Source organism: Salmo salar, chromosome 26 (assembly GCF_965601325.2).
Source record: "Salmo salar chromosome 26, fSalSal1, whole genome shotgun sequence".
In the NCBI taxonomy this organism is placed as follows: domain Eukaryota; kingdom Metazoa; phylum Chordata; class Actinopteri; order Salmoniformes; family Salmonidae; genus Salmo; species Salmo salar.
The window spans coordinates 34,277,612-34,300,438 of record NC_138316.1 but is presented as its reverse complement, the minus strand read 5'-3'; the positions used below and the strand labels follow the sequence as shown (position 1 = coordinate 34,300,438).

Sequence of the window (22,827 nt, the reverse complement as noted above, 5' to 3'; positions counted from 1 at the left end):
GGAGATGCCCACTACGAGTGCTGGGGTACAGGAGGAGCTAATCTTCCAGGTAGTGGAGGAGATGCCTGGTACGAGTGATGGGGTGCAAGTGGGGAGTATTGAGAGGGATGTGGTAGAGGGGAGTCAGGGGTCTGTGGCCTCAGTTGAGGAAGATCAGGAGAAGGATATGGATACCTCTTTTGATATGATAGCAGCTGGTAAGGACTAAATTTATGATCTAGAAGAGGTAAATCGGTTTCTGGATCAGACTTTTGGGAAATCTGTCAAATTGGCAGATTATTTTGATGTTGATAAGTTTGTGAGGTCAGCTGTGATGTTACAGAAGACAGTGGGGTTAGACCAGTTAAGTGAGAAGAAGCAGTTTCGCTTGAGGAAATGTGTTACTGCTGTCACAGCAGCAAAAGCTGGTGGGAAACGTGGTCAGGGTAAGAGAAAATGTAAACAATGATGTTGATCATGCTTCATAGGGTGTCTTCTTTTTTCTCTTTGGTGTCTCTGTGGATTCTTCTGCTTTTCCTTTCTCCTTTCTCTATGGAGGTACTAAGGGGAGGTTCTCTCAATATTAATGGTGGAAGGGACAGGAATAAGAGGGCTTGGGTATTAGAAGTAATAAAACAGAAAAGGCTTAATGTAGTTTTTCTACAGGAGACTCATAGTGATGAGGAAAATGAGGTTGACTGGGGTATGTGGTGGGAGGGGCAGCATATACTCAGTCATGGTACTAATTTCAGTGCTGGGGTAGCCATTTTGTTTCCCTCAGGCTTAGGGGTGACTGTGGTATCTACAATCGAGATTGTCAAGGGTCGGGTTTTATTGGTCAAGGTGGATGTTGTTGTTTTTTGTTAATGTTTATGCTCCTAATGAGGGTACAGAGCATATTGTTGGTTTTGATAAAATAAAGAAAACCTTAAGACAGTGTGACCAAGAGGGGTGTATGGTTTTAGGGGGGGACTGAAACTGTACAGTGGATTTTACTGTTGATCACACCGCTGAAGAACCTCATCTGCGGTCAGCTACCTGCCTGTCTGGTCTACTAACTGAGTTTGAGCTTTCTGATGTGTGGAGAGTCAGGGACGCAAAGGTTAGGCAGTACACATGGCTAAAAGTTAATGAAGGTCGTGTCAGTGCAGCAAGGTTAGACAGGTTGTATCTATCTGATCACTACTGTAGTAGGGTTGGAAGGTTAGACAGGTTGTATGTATCTGATCACTACTGTAGTAGGGTTGGAAGGTTAGACAGGTTGTATCTATCTGATCACTACTGTAGTAGGGTTGGAAGGTTAGACAGGTTGTATGTATCTGATCACTACTGTAGTAGGGTTGGAAGGTTAGACAGGTTGTATGTATCTGATCACTACTGTAGTAGGGTTGGAAGGTTAGACAGGTTGTATGTATCTGATCACTACTGTAGTGGGGTTGGAAGGTTAGACAGGTTGTATGTATCTGATCACTACTGTAGTAGGGTTGGAAGGTTAGACAGGTTGTATGTATCTGATCACTACTGTAGTAGGGTTGGAAGGTTAGACAGGTTGTATGTATCTGATCACTACTGTAGTAGGGTTGGAAGGTTAGACAGGTTGTATGTATCTGATCACTACTGTAGTAGGGTTGGAAGGTCAGACAGGTTGTATGTATCTGATCACTACTGTAGTAGGGTTGGAAGGTTAGACAGGTTGTATGTATCTGATCTCTACTGTAGTAGGGTTGGAAGGTTAGACAGGTTGTATGTATCTGATCACTACTGTAGTAGGGTTGGAAGGTTAGACAGGTTGTATGTATCTGATCACTACTGTAGTAGGGTTGGAAGGTTAGACAGGTTGTATGTATCTGATCAATACTGTAGTAGGGTTGGAAGGTTAGACAGGTTGTATGTATCTGATCACTACTGTAGTAGGGTTGGAAGGTTAGACAGGTTGTATGTATCTGATCACTACTGTAGTAGGGTTGGACGGTTAGACAGGTTGTATGTATCTGATCACTACTGTAGTAGGGTTGGAAGGTTAGACAGGTTGTATGTATCTGATCACTACTGTAGTAGGGTTGGAAGGTTAGACAGGTTGTATGTATCTGATCACTACTGTAGTAGGGTTGGAAGGTTAGACAGGTTGTATGTATCTGATCACTACTGTAGTAGGGTTGGAAGGTTAGACAGGTTGTATGTATCTGATCACTACTGTAGTAGGGTTGGAAGGTTAGACAGGTTGTATGTATCTGATCACTACTGTAGTAGGGTTGGAAGGTTAGACAGGTTGTATGTATCTGATCACTACTGTAGTAGGGTTGGACGGTTAGACAGGTTGTATGTATCTGATCTCTACTGTAGTAGGGTTGGAAGGTTAGACAGGTTGTATGTATCTGATCACTACTGTAGTAGGGTTGGAAGGTTAGACAGGTTGTATGTATCTGATCACTACTGTAGTAGGGTTGGAAGGTTAGACAGGTTGTATGTATCTGATCACTACTGTAGTAGGGTTGGAAGGTCAGACAGGTTGTATGTATCTGATCACTACTGTAGTAGGGTTGGAAGGTCAGACAGGTTGTATGTATCTGATCACTACTGTAGTAGGGTTGGAAGGTGTGATACTATTCCTGTGGGTTTCTCTGATCACCATATTGTTACTGTTGATATTCACTTGTCCTGTCCACGAAGGTCATCACCTTACTGGTATTTTAATGTTAAATTGTTACATGATGTCATGTTTTGTGAAAGGTTTTTGTTGTTTTGGGAAAAATGGAGGGTTACAAAAGGGAATTTTGAGTCCTTGAGACAATGGTGGGAGGTTGGGAAGGCCCAAATACGATTAATTTGTCAACAGTATACTGCTCTGTCTCGAATTGAAGTCAAAGAGACTATCAAGGCCCTTGAACAGGACATCAAATCTATTGAATTGAAGCTGCTCACTCAGAACGACCATGGAATAGTCATGAACTTACAGGACGAGACATTAACTGAGGTTGTTTCTGCATGAAAGAGTGAAGGGTGCCTTGATTAGGTCTCGTTTCGCTTCCCTCAAGGATATGGATGCTCCTAGCGCTTTTTTTTAACCTAGGACAGTCGACATTACAACGTAAACAGATGGTCTGCCTTCGTCTCCCTGATGGGAAGGTGACCACGGATGACAGTGAAATGCGTCAACATGCCGTGGATTTCTACTCTGCCCTCTATAAGGCGGAGGATTGTGACTCTCTGTGTACTGAACTGTTGCTACACGGTCTTCCTCAATTGGGACCTGAGCAGAGAGCTGCTTTGGACTCTGACATTACTCTGCAGGAGATGTCCACAGCAGTCATGCAGCTCTCATCAGGCCGAGCCCCTGGCATCGATGGTTTACCATCTGAGTATTATAAGCACTTTTGGGGGTCTATTGGGGAGGATTTTTATGAAGTGGTGTGTGAATCTTTTCATGAGGGTTCTCTTCCTGTATCCTGTCAGCGTGCGGTGCTTTCACTGTTGCCAAAAAAGGGGGATTTGGCTCTCATAAAAAATTGGAGACCTGTTGCTTTGCTGTGTGCAGAATATAAAATTGTTTCTAAATGTCTCTCAAACAGGTTGAAAGAGTATCTGGGATTGTTGGTCCACAAGGACCAGTCCTACTGTGTACCTGACCGCTCTATTGTTGACAACTTGTTTCTAATAAGAGATGTTTTAGACATTTGTAAACTGTCTGATGTAAATGAGAGTTTACTTTCTTTGGATCAGGAGAAGGCTTTTGATCGTGTGGACCACCAGTACTTGTTTTAAACAATGAAAGCCTTTGGGTTTGGGGATGATTTTTTTGTCTTGGATGAATTTACTCTATGCTGGGTCCTCGTGTATGGTGAAGGTGGGGGGTGGTTTGAGTTGCCCCATCCCTTTCCAAGGAGGCATTAGGCAGGGATGCCCAATTTCAGGGCAGTTATATAGTCTGGCGATTGAAGCAATGATTTGTTTTTAAGAGCGAGGCTTACTGGTTTCTCTGTGCCAGGTGTAATGAAGGGTCCCATGATAGCACTGTCTGCGTATGCAGATGACGTGACAGTTTTTATTACAGGGGCTGAGGATGTTAAGGTTCTTTCAAACGCTCTAAAGGTGTATGAGGGGGCCTCCTCAGCTAGAGTCAATTGGGGAAAGAGTGAAGCGCTGTGGGCAGGTCAGCTTCAGATGGGGTCTGCTCCACAGTTACCAGGGGGGCTTCAGTGGGGCAGAGATGGGATGAAGACTTTGGGGGGTTTTTCTAGGCTCTGATGTATTTCAGAAAAAGAACTGGGAGGGTGTAGTGGAGAAAGTGTGTGCCAGACTGTCAAGATGGAAATGGGTGCTGCCCCGGCTGTCTTATAGGGGAAGGGTACTGGTAGCTAATAATCTTGCTGCCTCTACCCTGTGGCACAGACTAATGATTTTGCAGCCACCAAAGGGTCTGATACAAGAGCTTCAGAGGACCCTTGTCAATTTCTTCTGGTCTGGACAACACTGGATTAAAGCTGCAGCCCTGTACCTGCCACTACACGAGGGTGGGCAAGGCTTGGTGGATATTTCCTCTAGGATCATGGCTTTCCGGCTTCAAGCAGCCCAGAGGCTGTTGTACAGAGACGGTTCTAGCTGGGTCGACACAGCCTACACAGTGATGAGGAGAGCGGGCTGTTTGGGCTTAGACAAGCACCTTTTCCTCTTAAAGCTGGAGGGCGTGATTTGCCTGGCCTGACTCCATTTTATGATTCTGTTAAGCAGGCTTGGAGAGTTTTTGTCAAGTCCCGTAAGGCCTGCACGCCACCAGGGATGTGGCTTTTTGAAGAGCCTCTTTTTCACAACACTGCCATCCAGTCCCGTGTTCTGGGTTCGGCTAGCCTACGTTCATGCCTGTTAGGCGTGGGGTGTACTAAACTGGGTCATCTGATGCGGAACAGGAATAGATCGTTGGAGGAGCTGGGAGAAAGAGCGGGGATCCGATCATCTCGCCTACTGAGGAAGGTCGTCGCTGAGGTCTCTGACTTCTTGCCAGTACTTCATCTGCAGTATGTGACTGACATTTCCAATTCTGATCGGTGGAAGGAGGGTCTGGATGATGTGTTCCCTGCACTGATTGTTAGTGCTGCGGCGGGGTCATTCGAGGAGGACGTGGGGATGCTGCTTTCCTTCGACACCCCGGAGCTGGGGGAGTTCAAGGAGGTGGGAAAGAAGGCCATGTACAGAGTATGTGTAAAGGTGTCCCATGCCTCTTCCCGGAAGGGGTAAAATCGACGAGGTGGGCGGGTGTGCTTGTTCCAGGTGTCTCTCCAAAAGGCTGTTGGCGATCACTATACAAACTGCCTATTGATAAGAGGACGGCTGACCTCCAATGGAGGATAATACATGGAGCCATAGCCACCAACATGCATCTGGTACACCTGGACCCTACTGTTGGGGAAGGGTGTCCATTTTGTGCTGAGACTGAAACTCTGACACATCTGTTTTTACAATGTCCCAGGTTGGTCAGGATGATTGACATGATCACCAATTGGTTCTCAATGTTGGGAGAGGTTTTCTCTTCCCAACTGTATATATTTGGGCCAAAGTACAGGTTCAGTCAAAAAGGTGTAGTTGTGTTGCTTAATTTTGTGTTAGGGGCAGCAAAAATAGCGATATGGAAGACCCGAAAGAACAGTATTCGGGGACAGGGGTCTGTGGATGTGGTGGGAATGCTGGAGGGAATGTTGGCAGCGAGACTAAGGGTTGAGTTTGCCTATTATAAACTGGTCAACAATATTGATATGTTTATGAGTATATGGGGTATTCAGAGGCTGTTGTGTTTAGTTACTGTGGAGGAGGAATTGGAGTTGTGTTTTTAATTCATGTGTAACTGTGGTTTTGTATGAGTATTCATTGTGTGGTGGGCTCCCAGACCCAATAAAGATTATTTCAAGCTCCTCTCTCTTCTCTCTCCTCTCTCTCCTCTCTCTCTTCTCTCTCTCCTCTCTTCTCTCTCTCCTCTCTTCTCTCTCTCCTCTCTCTCTCTTCTCTCTCCTCTCTCTCCTCTCTCTCCTCTCTCTCCTCTCTTCTCTCTCTCCTCTCTCTCTCTCTCTGCCTCTCTGTATGTAGTTGGTCTCTGATCCGTCTGGTCATGGTGAAACTGGCTCTACATAATGTCAAGACCTTCCTTCCTCTCACTGGACTGGACTTCACAGGTACACACAAACACACACACTAGGGTTGAATGGCAGGAAACCGTTTACCGGGATTTACCGCCCAAAACCACTCCCTTTTCCCAGGATAAATAACTGCGAGAAACCGGTAAATGATAATAAATTATTTATATGAACAGCAAGGCGTGAAATGGAAATGTTAAATTATATGTGATGTCTAAATCTGTCTTCTCTAATGCCTGTGCATAATGAATCATCAACACTCAGGGTGGGGACAGACAGCCCATCTCAGGGTGGGGACAATCTCAGGGTGGGGACAGACAGTCCATCTCAGGGTGGGGACAGACAGCCCATCTCAGGGTGGGGACAGACAGCCCATCTCAGGGTGGGGACAGACAGCCCATCTCAGGGTGGGGCCAGACACCCCATCTCAGGGAGGGGCCAGAGAGCCCACCTCAGGGTGGACCACAGTTCACAGTGCATGTCGACCTATCATCTCATCATGGTAACTTGTTTTCTTGTGACAGGAAGGCCTGCATTTTCTGCAGTATAGTCTATATTACAGTAATATAAAACCAAGTGTTGTCTAATATACCCAACTCCATCTGGCTTTCAGGGGTCACCTTATTTTTTAATTGTAAAGATATATATTTTTGATTGTAGCTGCAGAGTTTTAAAACAGCCTGTCACTCGAATATCGTTGCTTTAAATGAGTGCCCGCGCAGTCTCTCTCTCTCTCCATCAACTCCATTCAAATTGCATCCAAAATAAATCATCCTGTTCTAGATTGATATACAGCCCTATATATAGATGTCCTAGCCTACCTCTTTCAGGTAATACATTCAATGCAGTATTAGTCTTATATTTAGCTAATTAATGATGGGTTATGCATAATAAGCTTGTAATTTCTAGCCTCTTGTCTCTTGCTCAATACGCACACACCTGTGCTCCGCTGGCCTCTCTCCTTAAAAAACGCTCCTTAGCTCTTGGAGTCCCATGCAGGAAAAGCTACACTAGAACAGCTTGCTGGACATTATTATATTTTAGCATTTCTTATACCAATAGACTATTAGAAGAGGGACACAAGCTCTTGTTTGCTGAATGTTAAATACAGCAGCCAATAGAACTCACAGGTAGTTTGAAAGAAGAGCGAACTCGCGATGGTGGTAGGTTATATTTATTCAGACCCATAACCATTCAATCTTCATGAAGAGAAGTGAAAGCCTTCTGCATCTCATTCTGGTCCTATATTATTCAAGGATGTCATTAGAATGATGACGATAAGAACAACAAAACGTATTTCATTTAACTGTTGAAAGAGAGGAAGGAATGAAGCAACAATAGAGAAAGAGGAGGTAGGCTAATAAAATTAGGGGGAAGATTATGAAAGGCCAGCCTACTAATTATACAAATTCTATTCAATTTCAGAATTAATATCTAATTTGCTAGCCTATAGTTGTAACTTTGTAGGCTGCATGTGCTGCACTAGAATCACATGATCTCTCCCTGCTTTATCATGGTTTGAACGAGGTGAGTAATTCCAGGTCATTTATAGCATAATACAATGCAGTACAGTAATACAGTCCACACTCAAAAAGATTAGCCTGCTGGAGCTAGTTTCATTTATTTACCCAAGAGAGCATATAGCTAGCTACGTCTATGGGCTTTTATGTTTTTCTGTCGTGTGTAATGTGCAGTGGCCTATATCATATATGTATTGGATAAGGGCACCATCATTTGGGCTTTTTTGGGCTTGGGCTCATTAAATGTCTTTAATATAGGGCTCATCAGGCGCAGGTAGCATCAGGGTTGAATTTTGGATCAAAGCTCTAATCACATCCAGACAGGCCTATTTCTATACTTTCTAATTCTCTTGAATGACACTTCCAGTTTTGCCGAGATATTCCGGGTACCCCAGGAGAAAAGTGAATTATTCTGGGGATGGAACAATTGTAATATACCGGGAAAATATTCAACCCTAACACACACACACACACACACACACACACACACACACACGTTAGAGCGGCGCAACCAAAACAGTTTTTCTTTCTGTTATCGTCCTCTCCTCCCTCCATCAGACCTGCCGGTGACGTCTCCTCTGGGGAATGCTGTACTGAAGACACTAGAGAACTGGGAGACCATACTCCAGGAGAGGATGAACAAGTTTGATGGTCCTCCTCCCAACTACATCAACACCTACCCCACTGACCTCAGCTCAGGAGGGGGGCCCGCCATACTGAGACACAAAGCCATGCTGGAGCCTGACAACACACCTTTCAAGTGGGTATTGTTCACACACACAGATACATAGACTACACACACACACACACACCACACACAGATACATAGACTACACACACACACACACAGATACATAGACTACACACACACACACACACCACACACACACACACACAGATACATAGACTACACACACACACACACACACACAGATACATAGACTAGACACACACACACACACAGATACATAGACTACACACAGATACATAGACTACACACACACACACAGATACATAGACTACACACACACACACACACACAGATACATAGACTACACACACACACATATACATAGACTACACACACACACAGATACATAGACTACACACAGATACATAGACTACACACACACACACAGATACAGACTACACACACACACACAGATACATAGACTACACACACACACACAGATACATAGACTACACACACACACACACACAGATACATAGACTACACACACACACACACACAGATACATAGACTACACACACACACACACACAGATACATAAACTACACACACACACACACACACACAGATACATAAACTACACACACACACACACACAGATACATAGACTACACACACACACACACAGATACATAGACTACACACACACACACACAGATACATAGACTACACACACACACAGACACATAGACTACACACACACACAGACACATAGACTACACACACACACAGACACATAGACTACACACACACACAGACACATAGACTACACACACACACAGACACATAGACTACACACACACACACAGATACATAGACTACACACACACACAGACACATAGACTACACACACACACAGACACATAGACTACACACACACAGACACATAGACTACACACACACAGACACATAGACTACACACACACAGACACATAGACTACACACACACAGATACATAGACTACACACACACAGATACATAGACTACACACACACACATATACATAGACTACACACACACACATATACATAGACTACACACACAGATACATAGACTACACACAGATACATAGACTACACACACAGATACATAGACTACACACACAGATACATAGACTACACACACACACACAGATACAGACTACACACACACACACACACACACACAGATACATAGACTACACACACACACACACAGATACATAGACTACACACACACACACAGATACATAAACTACACACACACACACACACACAGATACATAAACTACACACACACACACACACAGATATATAGACTACACACACACACACAGAGATACATAGACTACACACACACACACACACAGATACATAGACTACACACACACACACACACACACACAGATACATAGACTACACACACACACACACAGATACATAGACTACACACACACACACAGACACATAGACTACACACACACACACACACAGACACATAGACTACACACACACACACAGATACATAGACTACAGACAGACAGACAGACAGACTCATGTTCTCACATGTTTCTGTATGTGTGTCTCGTGTTCCAGGAATAAGAACCACATTTCGTTCCCTGCGAGGCGTCTCTGGCACTACCTGGTGAAACAGGAAGTTCTTCAGGAGACTCTGATTCGCTATATCTTCACTAAGAAGAGGAAGCAGAGCGAGGTAACGAGCTAAACTGGACCCCTGGTACAATCTGTCTGTCCCTCCACTTCCCCTACACCTACATAATGTCTGGTCTCATACACCAGGCATCCTTTATTTACCTGGTTATTACTTACACATTAAACAAGTCAAATGGTCATTATATGTTTCAAGGTGGATTCAGAAAGGTGTCATTATATCACCTAACTTGTTAATGATTCATTAAGTGGATTCAGAAAGGTGTCATTATATCACCTAACTTGTTAATGATTCATTAAGTGGATTCAGAAAGGTGTCATTATATCACCTAACTTGTTAATGATTCATTAAGTGGATTCAGAACGGTGTCATTATATCACCTAACTTGTTAATGATTCAGAATGGTGTCATTATATCACCTAACTTGTTAATGATTCATTAAGTGGATTCAGAAAGGTGTCATTATATCACCTAACTTGTTAATGATTCATTAAGTGGATTCAGAAAGGTGTCATTATATCACCTAACTTGTTAATGATTCATTAAGTGGATTCAGAACGGTGTCATTATATCACCTAACTTGTTAATGATTCATTAAGTGGATTCAGAACGGTGTCATTATATCACCTAACTTGTTAATGATTCAGAACGGTGTCATTATATCACCTAACTTGTTAATGATTCATTAAGTGGATTCAGAACGGTGTCATTATATCACCTAACTTGTTAATGATTCATTAAGTGGATTCAGAAAGGTGTCATATCACCTAACTTGTTAATGATTCATTAAGTGGATTCAGAACGGTGTCATTATATCACCTAACTTGTTAATGATTCAGAACGGTGTCATTATATCACCTAACTTGTTAATGATTCATTAAGTGGATTCAGAAAGGTGTCATATCACCTAACTTGTTAATGAGTACATAGCAGGTAACTACTGAGAACCAGGTTTAACATAGCGTTACCTCCTCCAGTACAGCCTCTCCTACAACATGCACCATGTCAGACAGATCATCTGTCTGGATGTTTCCTTAGTCATCTTCACCACAATAGTTCTTCAAAACCCCACATTCTATTGATGTATATTTTATAGATCCTATATTTTGAGTAAGGTCCATAATTATTTTGTACATTATGGCCTAGTTAATTTAACTTCTGAATGGTAGTGTATATCTCACACACACACACACACACACACACACAGACTTTTATTGTTATTATTATGGTTTTGATGGCCTTGTATTGTGTAATCAAGAACAGAGGATTCTGTGATGTCTGCACACCATCACTACTATCATCACTTCTATTATTAGTATTATTATTACTAAAATGTTCATTATCATGTCTGCAGACATCCACTAACACAGACACACATCTTATACTAACACAACACTAAATTAGAACCACATCCATAGATCCTGCTTTGTTGAGATTTGAGTAGAAAGTTAAAGATGTGATTTCAAACTAAAGAGGAACCTTATACCTGACTTCCAGTAACTAGACTCTTTAAGGTGTGTTTCTTTTGACTTGGGCGTTGAGACCGGGCCCCACCCTCCCCTCCACCCACTGTCATTGCATTGAGAGAGACGTCTCCTACCTCCCCAGCACTCCACTCTGTTACCATGTGATAGGACATTGTTTGGGTTAGGAGAAGCCTTTGCCTCATCCACATATTGACACATTGACTGTGTGTGTGGCTGCGTGTATCTACCATCCAGACAACCCTTTCATTTTTGTTTTCTTCATTTTGTGTTTTGTTTGTTTTGTGCATGTGTGTTGTGTTGTGTAGTGTGTTGAAGGCTTTATGGATCTCCTCAGCCCAAACTGTGTATCTGGAGCTCTCAGGTTCAACAAGGTAGTATCAAGGTGTCTGTCTGTACAGTGTGAACTGGTACCTGCTCAGGGCTGTGAAAGTCTCTCTTCTAATCACCGCTTGGCATGCTACACCTCACCATTACTACTCACTAACCCAACATGACTAGGGTTTTCCAGAGCTACACCTCACCATTACTACTCACTAACCCAACACGACTAGGGTTTTCCAGAGCTACACCTCACCATTACTACTCACTAACCCAACACGACTAGGGTTTTCCAGAGCTACACCTCACCATTAATACTCACTACCCCAACACGACTAGGGTTTTCCAGAGCTACACCTCACCATTAGTACTCACTACCCCAACACGACTAGGGTTTTCCAGAGCTACATCTCACCATTACTACTCACTACCCCAACACGACTAGGGTTTTCCAGAGCTTCACCTCACCATTACTACTCACTACCCCAACACGACTAGGGTTTTCCAGAGCTACACCTCACCATTACTACTCACTACCCTAACACGACTAGGGTTTTCCAGAGCTACACCTCACCATTACTACTCACTAACCCAACACGACTAGGGTTTTCCAGAGCTACACCTCACCATTACTACTCACTAACCCAACACGACTAGGGTTTTCCAGAGCTACACCTCACCATTACTACTCACTAACCCAACACGACTAGGGTTTTCCAGAGCTTCACCTCACCATTACTACTCACTAACCCAACACGACTAGGGTTTTCCAGAGCTTCACCTCACCATTACTACTCACTAACCCAACACGACTAGGGTTTTCCAGAGCTACACCTCACCAATACTACTCACTAACCCAACACGACTAGGGTTTTCCAGAGCTTCACCTCACCATTACTACTCACTACCCCAACACGACTAGGGTTTTCCAGAGCTACACCTCACCAATACTACTCACTAACCCAACACGACTAGGGTTTTCCAGAGCTTCACCTCACCATTACTACTCACTAACCCAACACGACTAGGGTTTTCCAGAGCTACACCTCACCATTACTACTCACTAACCCAACACGACTAGGGTTTTCCAGAGCTTCACCTCACCATTACTACTCACTACCCCAACACGACTAGGGTTTTCCAGAGCTACACCTCACCATTACTACTCACTAACCCAACACGACTAGGGTTTTCCAGAGCTACACCTCACCAATACTACTCACTAACCCAACACGACTAGGGTTTTCCAGAGCTTCACCTCACCATTACTACTCACTAACCCAACACGACTAGGGTTTTCCAGAGCTACACCTCACCATTACTACTCACTAACCCAACACGACTAGGGTTTTCCAGAGCTTCACCTCACCATTACTACTCACTACCCCAACACGACTAGGGTTTTCCAGAGCTACACCTCACCATTACTACTCACTAACCCAACACGACTAGGGTTTTCCAGAGCTACACCTCACCATTACTACTCACTAACCCAACACGACTAGGGTTTTCCAGAGCTTCACCTCACCATTACTACTCACTACCCCAACACGACTAGGGTTTTCCAGAGCTTCACCTCACCATTACTACTCACTAACCCAACACGACTAGGGTTTTCCAGAGCTACACCTCACCATTACTACTCACTAACCCAACACGACTAGGGTTTTCCAGAGCTACACCTCACCATTACTACTCACTAACCCAACACGACTAGGGTTTTCCAGAGCTTCACCTCACCATTACTACTCATTAACCCAACACGACTAGGGTTTTACAGAGCTTCACCTCACCATTACTACTCACTAACCCAACACGACTAGGGTTTTACAGAGCTACACCTCACCATTACTACTCACTACCCCAACACGACTAGGGTTTTCCAGAGCTACACCTCACCATTACTACTCACTAACCCAACACGACTAGGGTTTTCCAGAGCTACACCTCACCATTACTACTCACTACCCCAACACGACTAGGGTTTTCCAGAGCTACACCTCACCATTACTACTCACTAACCCAACACGACTAGGGTTTTCCAGAGCTACACCTCACCATTACTACTCACTAACCCAACACGACTAGGGTTTTCCAGAGCTACACCTCACCATTACTACTCACTAACCCAACACGACTAGGGTTTTCCAGAGCTTCACCTCACCATTACTACTCACTAACCCAACACGACTAGGGTTTTCCAGAGCTACACCTCACCATTACTACTCACTACCCCAACACGACTAGGGTTTTCCAGAGCTACACCTCACCATTAGTACTCACTACCCCAACACGACTAGGGTTTTCCAGAGCTTCACCTCACCATTACTACTCACTACCCCAACACGACTAGGGTTTTCCAGAGCTACACCTCACCATTACTACTCACTAACCCAACACTTCCAGGGTTTTCCAGAGCTACACCTCACCATTACTACTCACTACCCCAACACGACTAGGGTTTTCCAGAGCTACACCTCACCATTACTACTCACTAACCCAACACGACTAGGGTTTTCCAGAGCTTCACCTCACCATTACTACTCACTAACCCAACACGACTAGGGTTTTCCAGAGCTTCACCTCACCATTACTACTCACTAACCCAACACGACTAGGGTTTTCCAGAGCTACACCTCACCATTACTACTCACTAACCCAACACGACTAGGGTTTTCCAGAGCTACACCTCACCATTACTACTCACTAACCCAACACGACTAGGGTTTTCCAGAGCTACACCTCACCAATACTACTCACTAACCCAACACGACTAGGGTTTTCCAGAGCTTCACCTCACCATTACTACTCACTAACCCAACACGACTAGGGTTTTCCAGAGCTACACCTCACCATTACTACTCACTAACCCAACACGACTAGGGTTTTCCAGAGCTTCACCTCACCATTACTACTCACTACCCCAACACGACTAGGGTTTTCCAGAGCTACACCTCACCATTACTACTCACTAACCCAACACGACTAGGGTTTTCCAGAGCTACACCTCACCAATACTACTCACTAACCCAACACGACTAGGGTTTTCCAGAGCTTCACCTCACCATTACTACTCACTAACCCAACACGACTAGGGTTTTCCAGAGCTACACCTCACCATTACTACTCACTAACCCAACACGACTAGGGTTTTCCAGAGCTTCACCTCACCATTACTACTCACTACCCCAACACGACTAGGGTTTTCCAGAGCTACACCTCACCATTACTACTCACTAACCCAACACGACTAGGGTTTTCCAGAGCTACACCTCACCATTACTACTCACTAACCCAACACGACTAGGGTTTTCCAGAGCTTCACCTCACCATTACTACTCACTACCCCAACACGACTAGGGTTTTCCAGAGCTTCACCTCACCATTACTACTCACTAACCCAACACGACTAGGGTTTTCCAGAGCTACACCTCACCATTACTACTCACTAACCCAACACGACTAGGGTTTTCCAGAGCTACACCTCACCATTACTACTCACTAACCCAACACGACTAGGGTTTTCCAGAGCTTCACCTCACCATTACTACTCATTAACCCAACACGACTAGGGTTTTACAGAGCTTCACCTCACCATTACTACTCACTAACCCAACACGACTAGGGTTTTACAGAGCTACACCTCACCATTACTACTCACTACCCCAACACGACTAGGGTTTTCCAGAGCTACACCTCACCATTACTACTCACTAACCCAACACGACTAGGGTTTTCCAGAGCTACACCTCACCATTACTACTCACTACCCCAACACGACTAGGGTTTTCCAGAGCTACACCTCACCATTACTACTCACTAACCCAACACGACTAGGGTTTTCCAGAGCTACACCTCACCATTACTACTCACTAACCCAACACGACTAGGGTTTTCCAGAGCTACACCTCACCATTACTACTCACTAACCCAACACGACTAGGGTTTTCCAGAGCTTCACCTCACCATTACTACTCACTAACCCAACACGACTAGGGTTTTCCAGAGCTACACCTCACCATTACTACTCACTACCCCAACACGACTAGGGTTTTCCAGAGCTACACCTCACCATTAGTACTCACTACCCCAACACGACTAGGGTTTTCCAGAGCTTCACCTCACCATTACTACTCACTACCCCAACACGACTAGGGTTTTCCAGAGCTACACCTCACCATTACTACTCACTAACCCAACACTTCCAGGGTTTTCCAGAGCTACACCTCACCATTACTACTCACTACCCCAACACGACTAGGGTTTTCCAGAGCTACACCTCACCATTACTACTCACTAACCCAACACGACTAGGGTTTTCCAGAGCTTCACCTCACCATTACTACTCACTAACCCAACACGACTAGGGTTTTCCAGAGCTTCACCTCACCATTACTACTCACTAACCCAACACGACTAGGGTTTTCCAGAGCTACACCTCACCATTACTACTCACTAACCCAACACGACTAGGGTTTTCCAGAGCTACACCTCACCATTACTACTCACTAACCCAACACGACTAGGGTTTTCCAGAGCTTCACCTCACCATTACTACTCACTAACCCAACACGACTAGGGTTTTCCAGAGCTTCACCTCACCATTACTACTCACTAACCCAACACGACTAGGGTTTTCCAGAGCTACACCTCACCATTACTACTCACTACCCCAACGCGACTAGGGTTTTCCAGAGCTACACCTCACCATTACTACTCACTACCCCAACGCGACTAGGGTTTTCCAGAGCTACACCTCACCATTACTACTCACTAACCCAACACGACTAGGGTTTTCCAGAGCTACACCTCACCATTACTACTCACTAACCCAACACGACTAGGGTTTTCCAGAGCTTCACCTCACCATTACTACTCACTAACCCAACACGACTAGGGTTTTCCAGAGCTTCACCTCACCATTACTACTCACTAACCCAACACTACCAGGGTTTTCCAGAGCTTCACATCACCATTACTACTCACTAACCCAACACGACTAGGGTTTTCCAGAGCTACACCTCACCATTACTACTCACTAACCCAACACGACTAGGGTTTTCCAGAGCTTCACCTCACCATTACTACTCACTAACCCAACACGACTAGGGTTTTCCAGAGCTACACCTCACCATTACTACTCACTACCCCAACACGACTAGGGTTTTCCAGAGCTACACCTCACCATTAGTACTCACTACCCCAACACGACTAGGGTTTTCCAGAGCTTCACCTCACCATTACTACTCACTACCCCAACACGACTAGGGTTTTCCAGAGCTACACCTCACCATTACTACTCACTAACCCAACACTTCCAGGGTTTTCCAGAGCTACACCTCACCATTACTACTCACTACCCCAACACGACTAGGGTTTTCCAGAGCTACACCTCACCATTACTACTCACTAACCCAACACGACTAGGGTTTTCCAGAGCTACACCTCACCATTACTACTCACTAACCCAACACGACTAGGGTTTTCCAGAGCTACACCTCACCATTACTACTCACTAACCCAACACGACTAGGGTTTTCCAGAGCTACACCTCACCATTACTACTCACTAACCCAACACGACTAGGGTTTTCCAGAGCTTCACCTCACCATTACTACTCACTAACCCAACACGACTAGGGTTTTCCAGAGCTTCACCTCACCATTACTACTCACTAACCCAACACGACTAGGGTTTTCCAGAGCTACACCTCACCATTACTACTCACTAACCCAACACGACTAGGGTTTTCCAGAGCTTCACCTCACCATTACTACTCACTAACCCAACACGACTAGGGTTTTCCAGAGCTACACCTCACCATTACTACTCACTACCCCAACACGACTAGGGTTTTCCAGAGCTACACCTCACCATTAGTACTCACTACCCCAACACGACTAGGGTTTTCCAGAGCTTCACCTCACCATTACTACTCACTACCCCAACACGACTAGGGTTTTCCAGAGCTACACCTCACCATTACTACTCACTAACCCAACACTTCCAGGGTTTTCCAGAGCTTCACCTCACCATTACTACTCACTAACCCAACACGACTAGGGTTTTCCAGAGCTTCACCTCACCATTACTACTCACTAACCCAACACGACTAGGGTTTTCCAGAGCTTCACTTCACCATTACTACTCACTAACCCAACACGACTAGGGTTTTCCAGAGCTACACCTCACCATTACTACTCACTAACCCAACACGACTAGGGTTTTCCAGAGCTACACCTCACCATTACTACTCACTAACCCAACACGACTAGGGTTTTCCAGAGCTTCACCTCACCATTACTACTCACTAACCCAACACTACCAGGGTTTTCCAGAGCTTCACATCACCATTACTACTCACTAACCCAACACGACTAGGGTTTTCCAGAAGTCACGTTTGTAAGATTCCTGGAATCAGGAAGGAATAAGAATCTGTAATCCTTTAACCAGGATTTCTGAAAAACGTAAGAATCTGTTGAAAGTTAGTAGAATTGTTTAACCTTACCTACTACCTAACCTCACTGTCACTAACCCACTACCTCATCACATCACTTCACCCTACTGACTGTCACTAACCCAGTACCTCATCACCTCACTGTCACTAACCCACTACCTCATCACATCACCTCACCCACTGTCTGTCACTAACCCACTACCTCATCACATCACTTCACCCTACTGACTGTCACTAACCCAGTACCTCATCACCTCACTGTCACTAACCCACTACCTCATCACATCACCTCACCCACTGTCTGTCACTAACCCACTACCTCATCACATCACCTCACCCCACTGTCTGTCACTAACCCACTACCTCATCACATCACCTCACCCCATTGTCTGTCACTAACCCACTACCTCATCACATCACCCCACTGACACGGTCTGTCACTAACCCACTACATTTACATTTACGTCATTTAGCAGACGCTCTTATCCAGAGCGACTTACAAATGACCTCATCACCTCACTGTCACTAACCCACTACCTCATCACATCACCTCACCCCACTGACATGGTCTGTCAATAACCCACTACCTCATCACATCACCTCACCCCACTGACACGGTCTGTCAATAACCCACTACCTCATCACATCACCTCACCCAACTGACACGGTCTGTCAATAACCCACTACCTCATCACCTCACTGTCACTAACCCACTACCTCATCACATCACCTCACTGACACTGTCTGTCTCTACCCCCACTAACACACTGACACTGTCTGTCTCTACCCCCACTAACACACTGACACTGTCTGTCTCTACCCCCACTAACACATTGACACGGTCTGTCTCTACCCCCACTAACACACTGACACGGTCTGTCTCTACCCCCACTAACACACTGGCACGGTCTGTCTCTACCCCCACTAACACACTGACACGGTCTGTCTCTACCCCCACTAACACACTGACACGCTCTGTCTCTACCCCCACCAACACACTGACACGCTCTGTCTCTACCCCCACTAACACACTGACACGGTCTGTCTCTACCCCCACTAACACACTGACACGGTCTGTCTCTACCCCCACTAACACACTGACACGGTCTGTCTCTACCCCCACTAACACACTGACACGGTCTGTCTCTACCCCCACTAACACACGGTCTGTCTCTACCCCCACTAACACACTGACACGGTCTGTCTCTACCCCCACTAACACACGGTCTGTCTCTACCCCCACTAACACACTGACACGGTCTGTCTCTACCCCCACTAACACACTGACACGGTCTGTCTCTACCCCCACTAACACACTGACACGCTCTGTCTCTACCCCCACCAACACACTGACACGCTCTGTCTCTACCCCCACTAACACACTGACACGGTCTGTCTCTACCCCCACTAACACACTGACACGGTCTGTCTCTACCCCCACTAACACACTGACACGGTCTGTCTCTACCCCCACTAACACACTGACACGGTCTTTCTCTACCCCCACTAACACACGGTCTGTCTCTACCCCCACTAACACACTGACACGGTCTGTCTCTACCCCCACTAACACACGGTCTGTCTCTACCCCCACTAACACACTGACACGGTCTGTCTCTACCCCCACTAACACACGGTCTGTCTCTACCCCCACTAACACACTGACACGGTCTGTCTCTACCCCCACTAACACACGGTCTGTCTCTACCCCCACTAACACACGGTCTGTCTCTACCCCCACTAACACACGGTCTGTCTCTACCCCCACTAACACACGGTCTGTCTCTACCCCCACTAACACACGGTCTGTCTCTGTCTGATCATTCCTTCTGTAGCTGGGCCTAAAGTCTTTCATTCGTCTGCTGCTGGACCCATTCTTCCTCTTCATCTCTTCCTAAATACTATCATCCCCCTCTGTAATAATGACTTATTCCTGCTCCTCTTCCAGCTCTGACAGAGAGGTGTCACGTGGACCTAACCTGCATGTTCTCACTGAGTGCTCACTGTCTCACTGTGGTGTGTCGCTGTGTGTCAGTGTAGGGGTGTTGTGATGGTGTGTGGCTGTGTGTGTATGTAACAGGTGTGTATGCTAAGATATTGTGTGTCTGTGTACAGTATGTATGTACCAGGTGTACTAAATGATGGCGGGTGCTGTGATAATGTGTTCCAGGTGGAGGGAGACTTAGGCTACCCAGGAAGGAATGCTAAGATCATCCACAAGGAGTCTGACATCATCATGGCCTTCGCCATCAACAGGGTGAGAGACATCTGCAGTGCACACACACATATATGGGCGCACATGTACACACAAACACACACACACTCAAAGCTTTCCCATTTGATGTAGTTTGACATTCAGGTGCCATGTTCGTCAGGTTTTACAGGTCGACACCATAGAGAGAAATGAGTAGAGTGGATTCCATTAGACTGGCCAATAAGGCCACCAGTTAACATATAACAGTCTAAGCCCTGTCTAATTTTATACTTTTTTTTACATTTATTTAATCCCTTATTTTTGTTTCTAAACAGTCTCCATATATACTTCCATAAATGATTTTAAACGGGTACTGGGGGCCTTTAGACTGGACTTGTGAGACCTGTGGACGTCCTAGAGCAGAACAGCCCATATATACGTGTTCCTGAGAGTCTCACCTTTACACAGATCAGTGTTTAGCCCAAACTGTTGGGACCCTACAGACAGAAGTTGGCAGATCGGCAGAATCGGCTTCAGACCAGTCCCAAGACGCTTGTGGGGTCGTAGAGCAAAACGGAGAACACCATCATGTTCCTGAGAGTCTCCTCCGTAAAGGGATTTTTAGGCCAAACCGTTCCGTCGCTACAGACGATTTTGTGAGAGTACCGATTTTCGTATGTCTCATGGTCTGACAAACACTGCTCTAGCTCTGTCACCTTTCACCCCAAATTCAGAATTGTTACATAGGCGGATTCGGTGGATTGAGGCACATCCAGTGCAAAAAAAAAGATATCTCTAACTTAAACTGATGGATTTTTGTATTATGCTAAATAGATTTCCACATGGGCGTGGACATCGGCCTTAGGGTGTTAACACACAGTACACCACATCTAAATGTTTCTTTACATTGGAATGTCTCTTCTACTCATTCAGATTATCTGTTATACATTTACTGGCCTCTCTTCTCTCCCCCCTCGTCCCCTCCTCCCCTCTTCTCTCCCTCTCTCCCTTATCCCCTCCTCCCCTCTTCTCTCCATTATCCCCTCCTCCCCTCTCTTCTCTCCCTCCCTCCCCCCTCTCTCCTCCCCCTCCAGGCTAACACCAATGAGATAGTGCTGGCGTCCACTCACGATGTGCAGGAGGTTGATGTGTCCACTCTGTTAGCTGCTCAGCCCTACACCTGGATAGGAGAGGACTTTGACAAGGAGTCACACAGGTCAGTACACTGTTACACACACACACACACACACACACACACACACACACACACACACACACACACACACACACACACACATATATATATATATATATATATATATATATATATATATATATATATATATATACATACATTGTGTTGGACTTCTTTCTCTCCTCAGTTCTGATGACGTGGACTACCGTTCTTCCCACACTAACGTTGCCCAGGCCTCCTCTACCCCGTCCCACTTCAACCCCAAAGACATGGCAGCCTCTGCCTCCATGCCCTGGCTGGGGAGTGGGCAGACCAGCATGGGAGCTAGTGTGGTACGACACACAAACATCCTCCACTCACTCACTCACTCACTCACTCACTCACTCACTCACTCACTCACTCACTCACTCACTCACTCACTCACTCACTCACTCACTCACTCACTCACTCACTCACACATACACACAAAACATTCTACACACACAAAACATCCTCCACACACTCACACACACACAGATGCATAGTATACACACACACACACATACTGTGTGTGTGTGTGTGGTGTGTGTGTGTGTGTGTGTATATACACTACTGTTCAAAAGTTTGGGGTCACTTAAACATTTCCTTGTTTTTGAAAGAAAAGCAAATTTTTTGTCCATTAAAATTACATCAAATTGATCAGTAATACAGTGTAGACTTTGTTAATGTTGTAAATTATTATTGTAGCTGGAAACGGCTGATTTTTAATGGAATATCTATGTAGGCGTACAAAGACCCATTATCAGCAACCATCACCCCTGTGTTCCAATGGCACGTTGTGTTAGTTTATAATTTGAAAATACTAATTGATCATTAGAAAACCCTTTTGCAATTGTTAGCACAGCTGAAATCCCGGAGTCCCCTCTTCACGTTGAGACTGGGGTTTTGCAGGTACTATTTAATGAAGCTTCCAGTTGAGGACTTGTGAGGCGTCTGTTTCTCAAAATAGACACTCTAACGTACTTGTCCTCTTGCTCAGTTGTGCCCCGGGGCCTCCCAGTCCTCTTTCTATTCTGGTTAGAGCCAGTTTGCGCGGTTGTGTGAACGGAGTAGTACACAGCGTTGTATGAGATCTTCAGTTTCTTGGCAATTTCTCACATGGAATAGCCTTCATT

At 45.2% G+C, this 22,827-nt stretch overlaps 1 protein-coding gene across 7 annotated transcripts in view; it reads left to right on the top strand.

Moving 5' to 3' along the window:
• The window catches only part of LOC100286620 (dmX-like protein 2), a 98,845-nt gene that overhangs the window by 64,516 nt on the left and 11,502 nt on the right, over positions 1-22,827 (top strand). For 5 of the 7 annotated variants that reach the window (XM_082969643.1, XM_082969646.1, XM_045708286.2 and 2 more), the window contains 7 exons: positions 6,055-6,140; positions 8,180-8,381; positions 9,947-10,064; positions 11,815-11,880; positions 20,455-20,541; positions 21,573-21,694; positions 21,861-22,005. In XM_082969643.1, the coding sequence (XP_082825769.1) occupies positions 6,055-6,140; positions 8,180-8,381; positions 9,947-10,064; positions 11,815-11,880; positions 20,455-20,541; positions 21,573-21,694; positions 21,861-22,005 (826 nt within the window). The remainder of the gene's footprint in view (positions 1-6,054; positions 6,141-8,179; positions 8,382-9,946; positions 10,065-11,814; positions 11,881-20,454; positions 20,542-21,572; positions 21,695-21,860; positions 22,006-22,827) is intronic. The other 2 variants (XM_082969647.1, XM_082969644.1) reach the window with 1 other exon arrangement.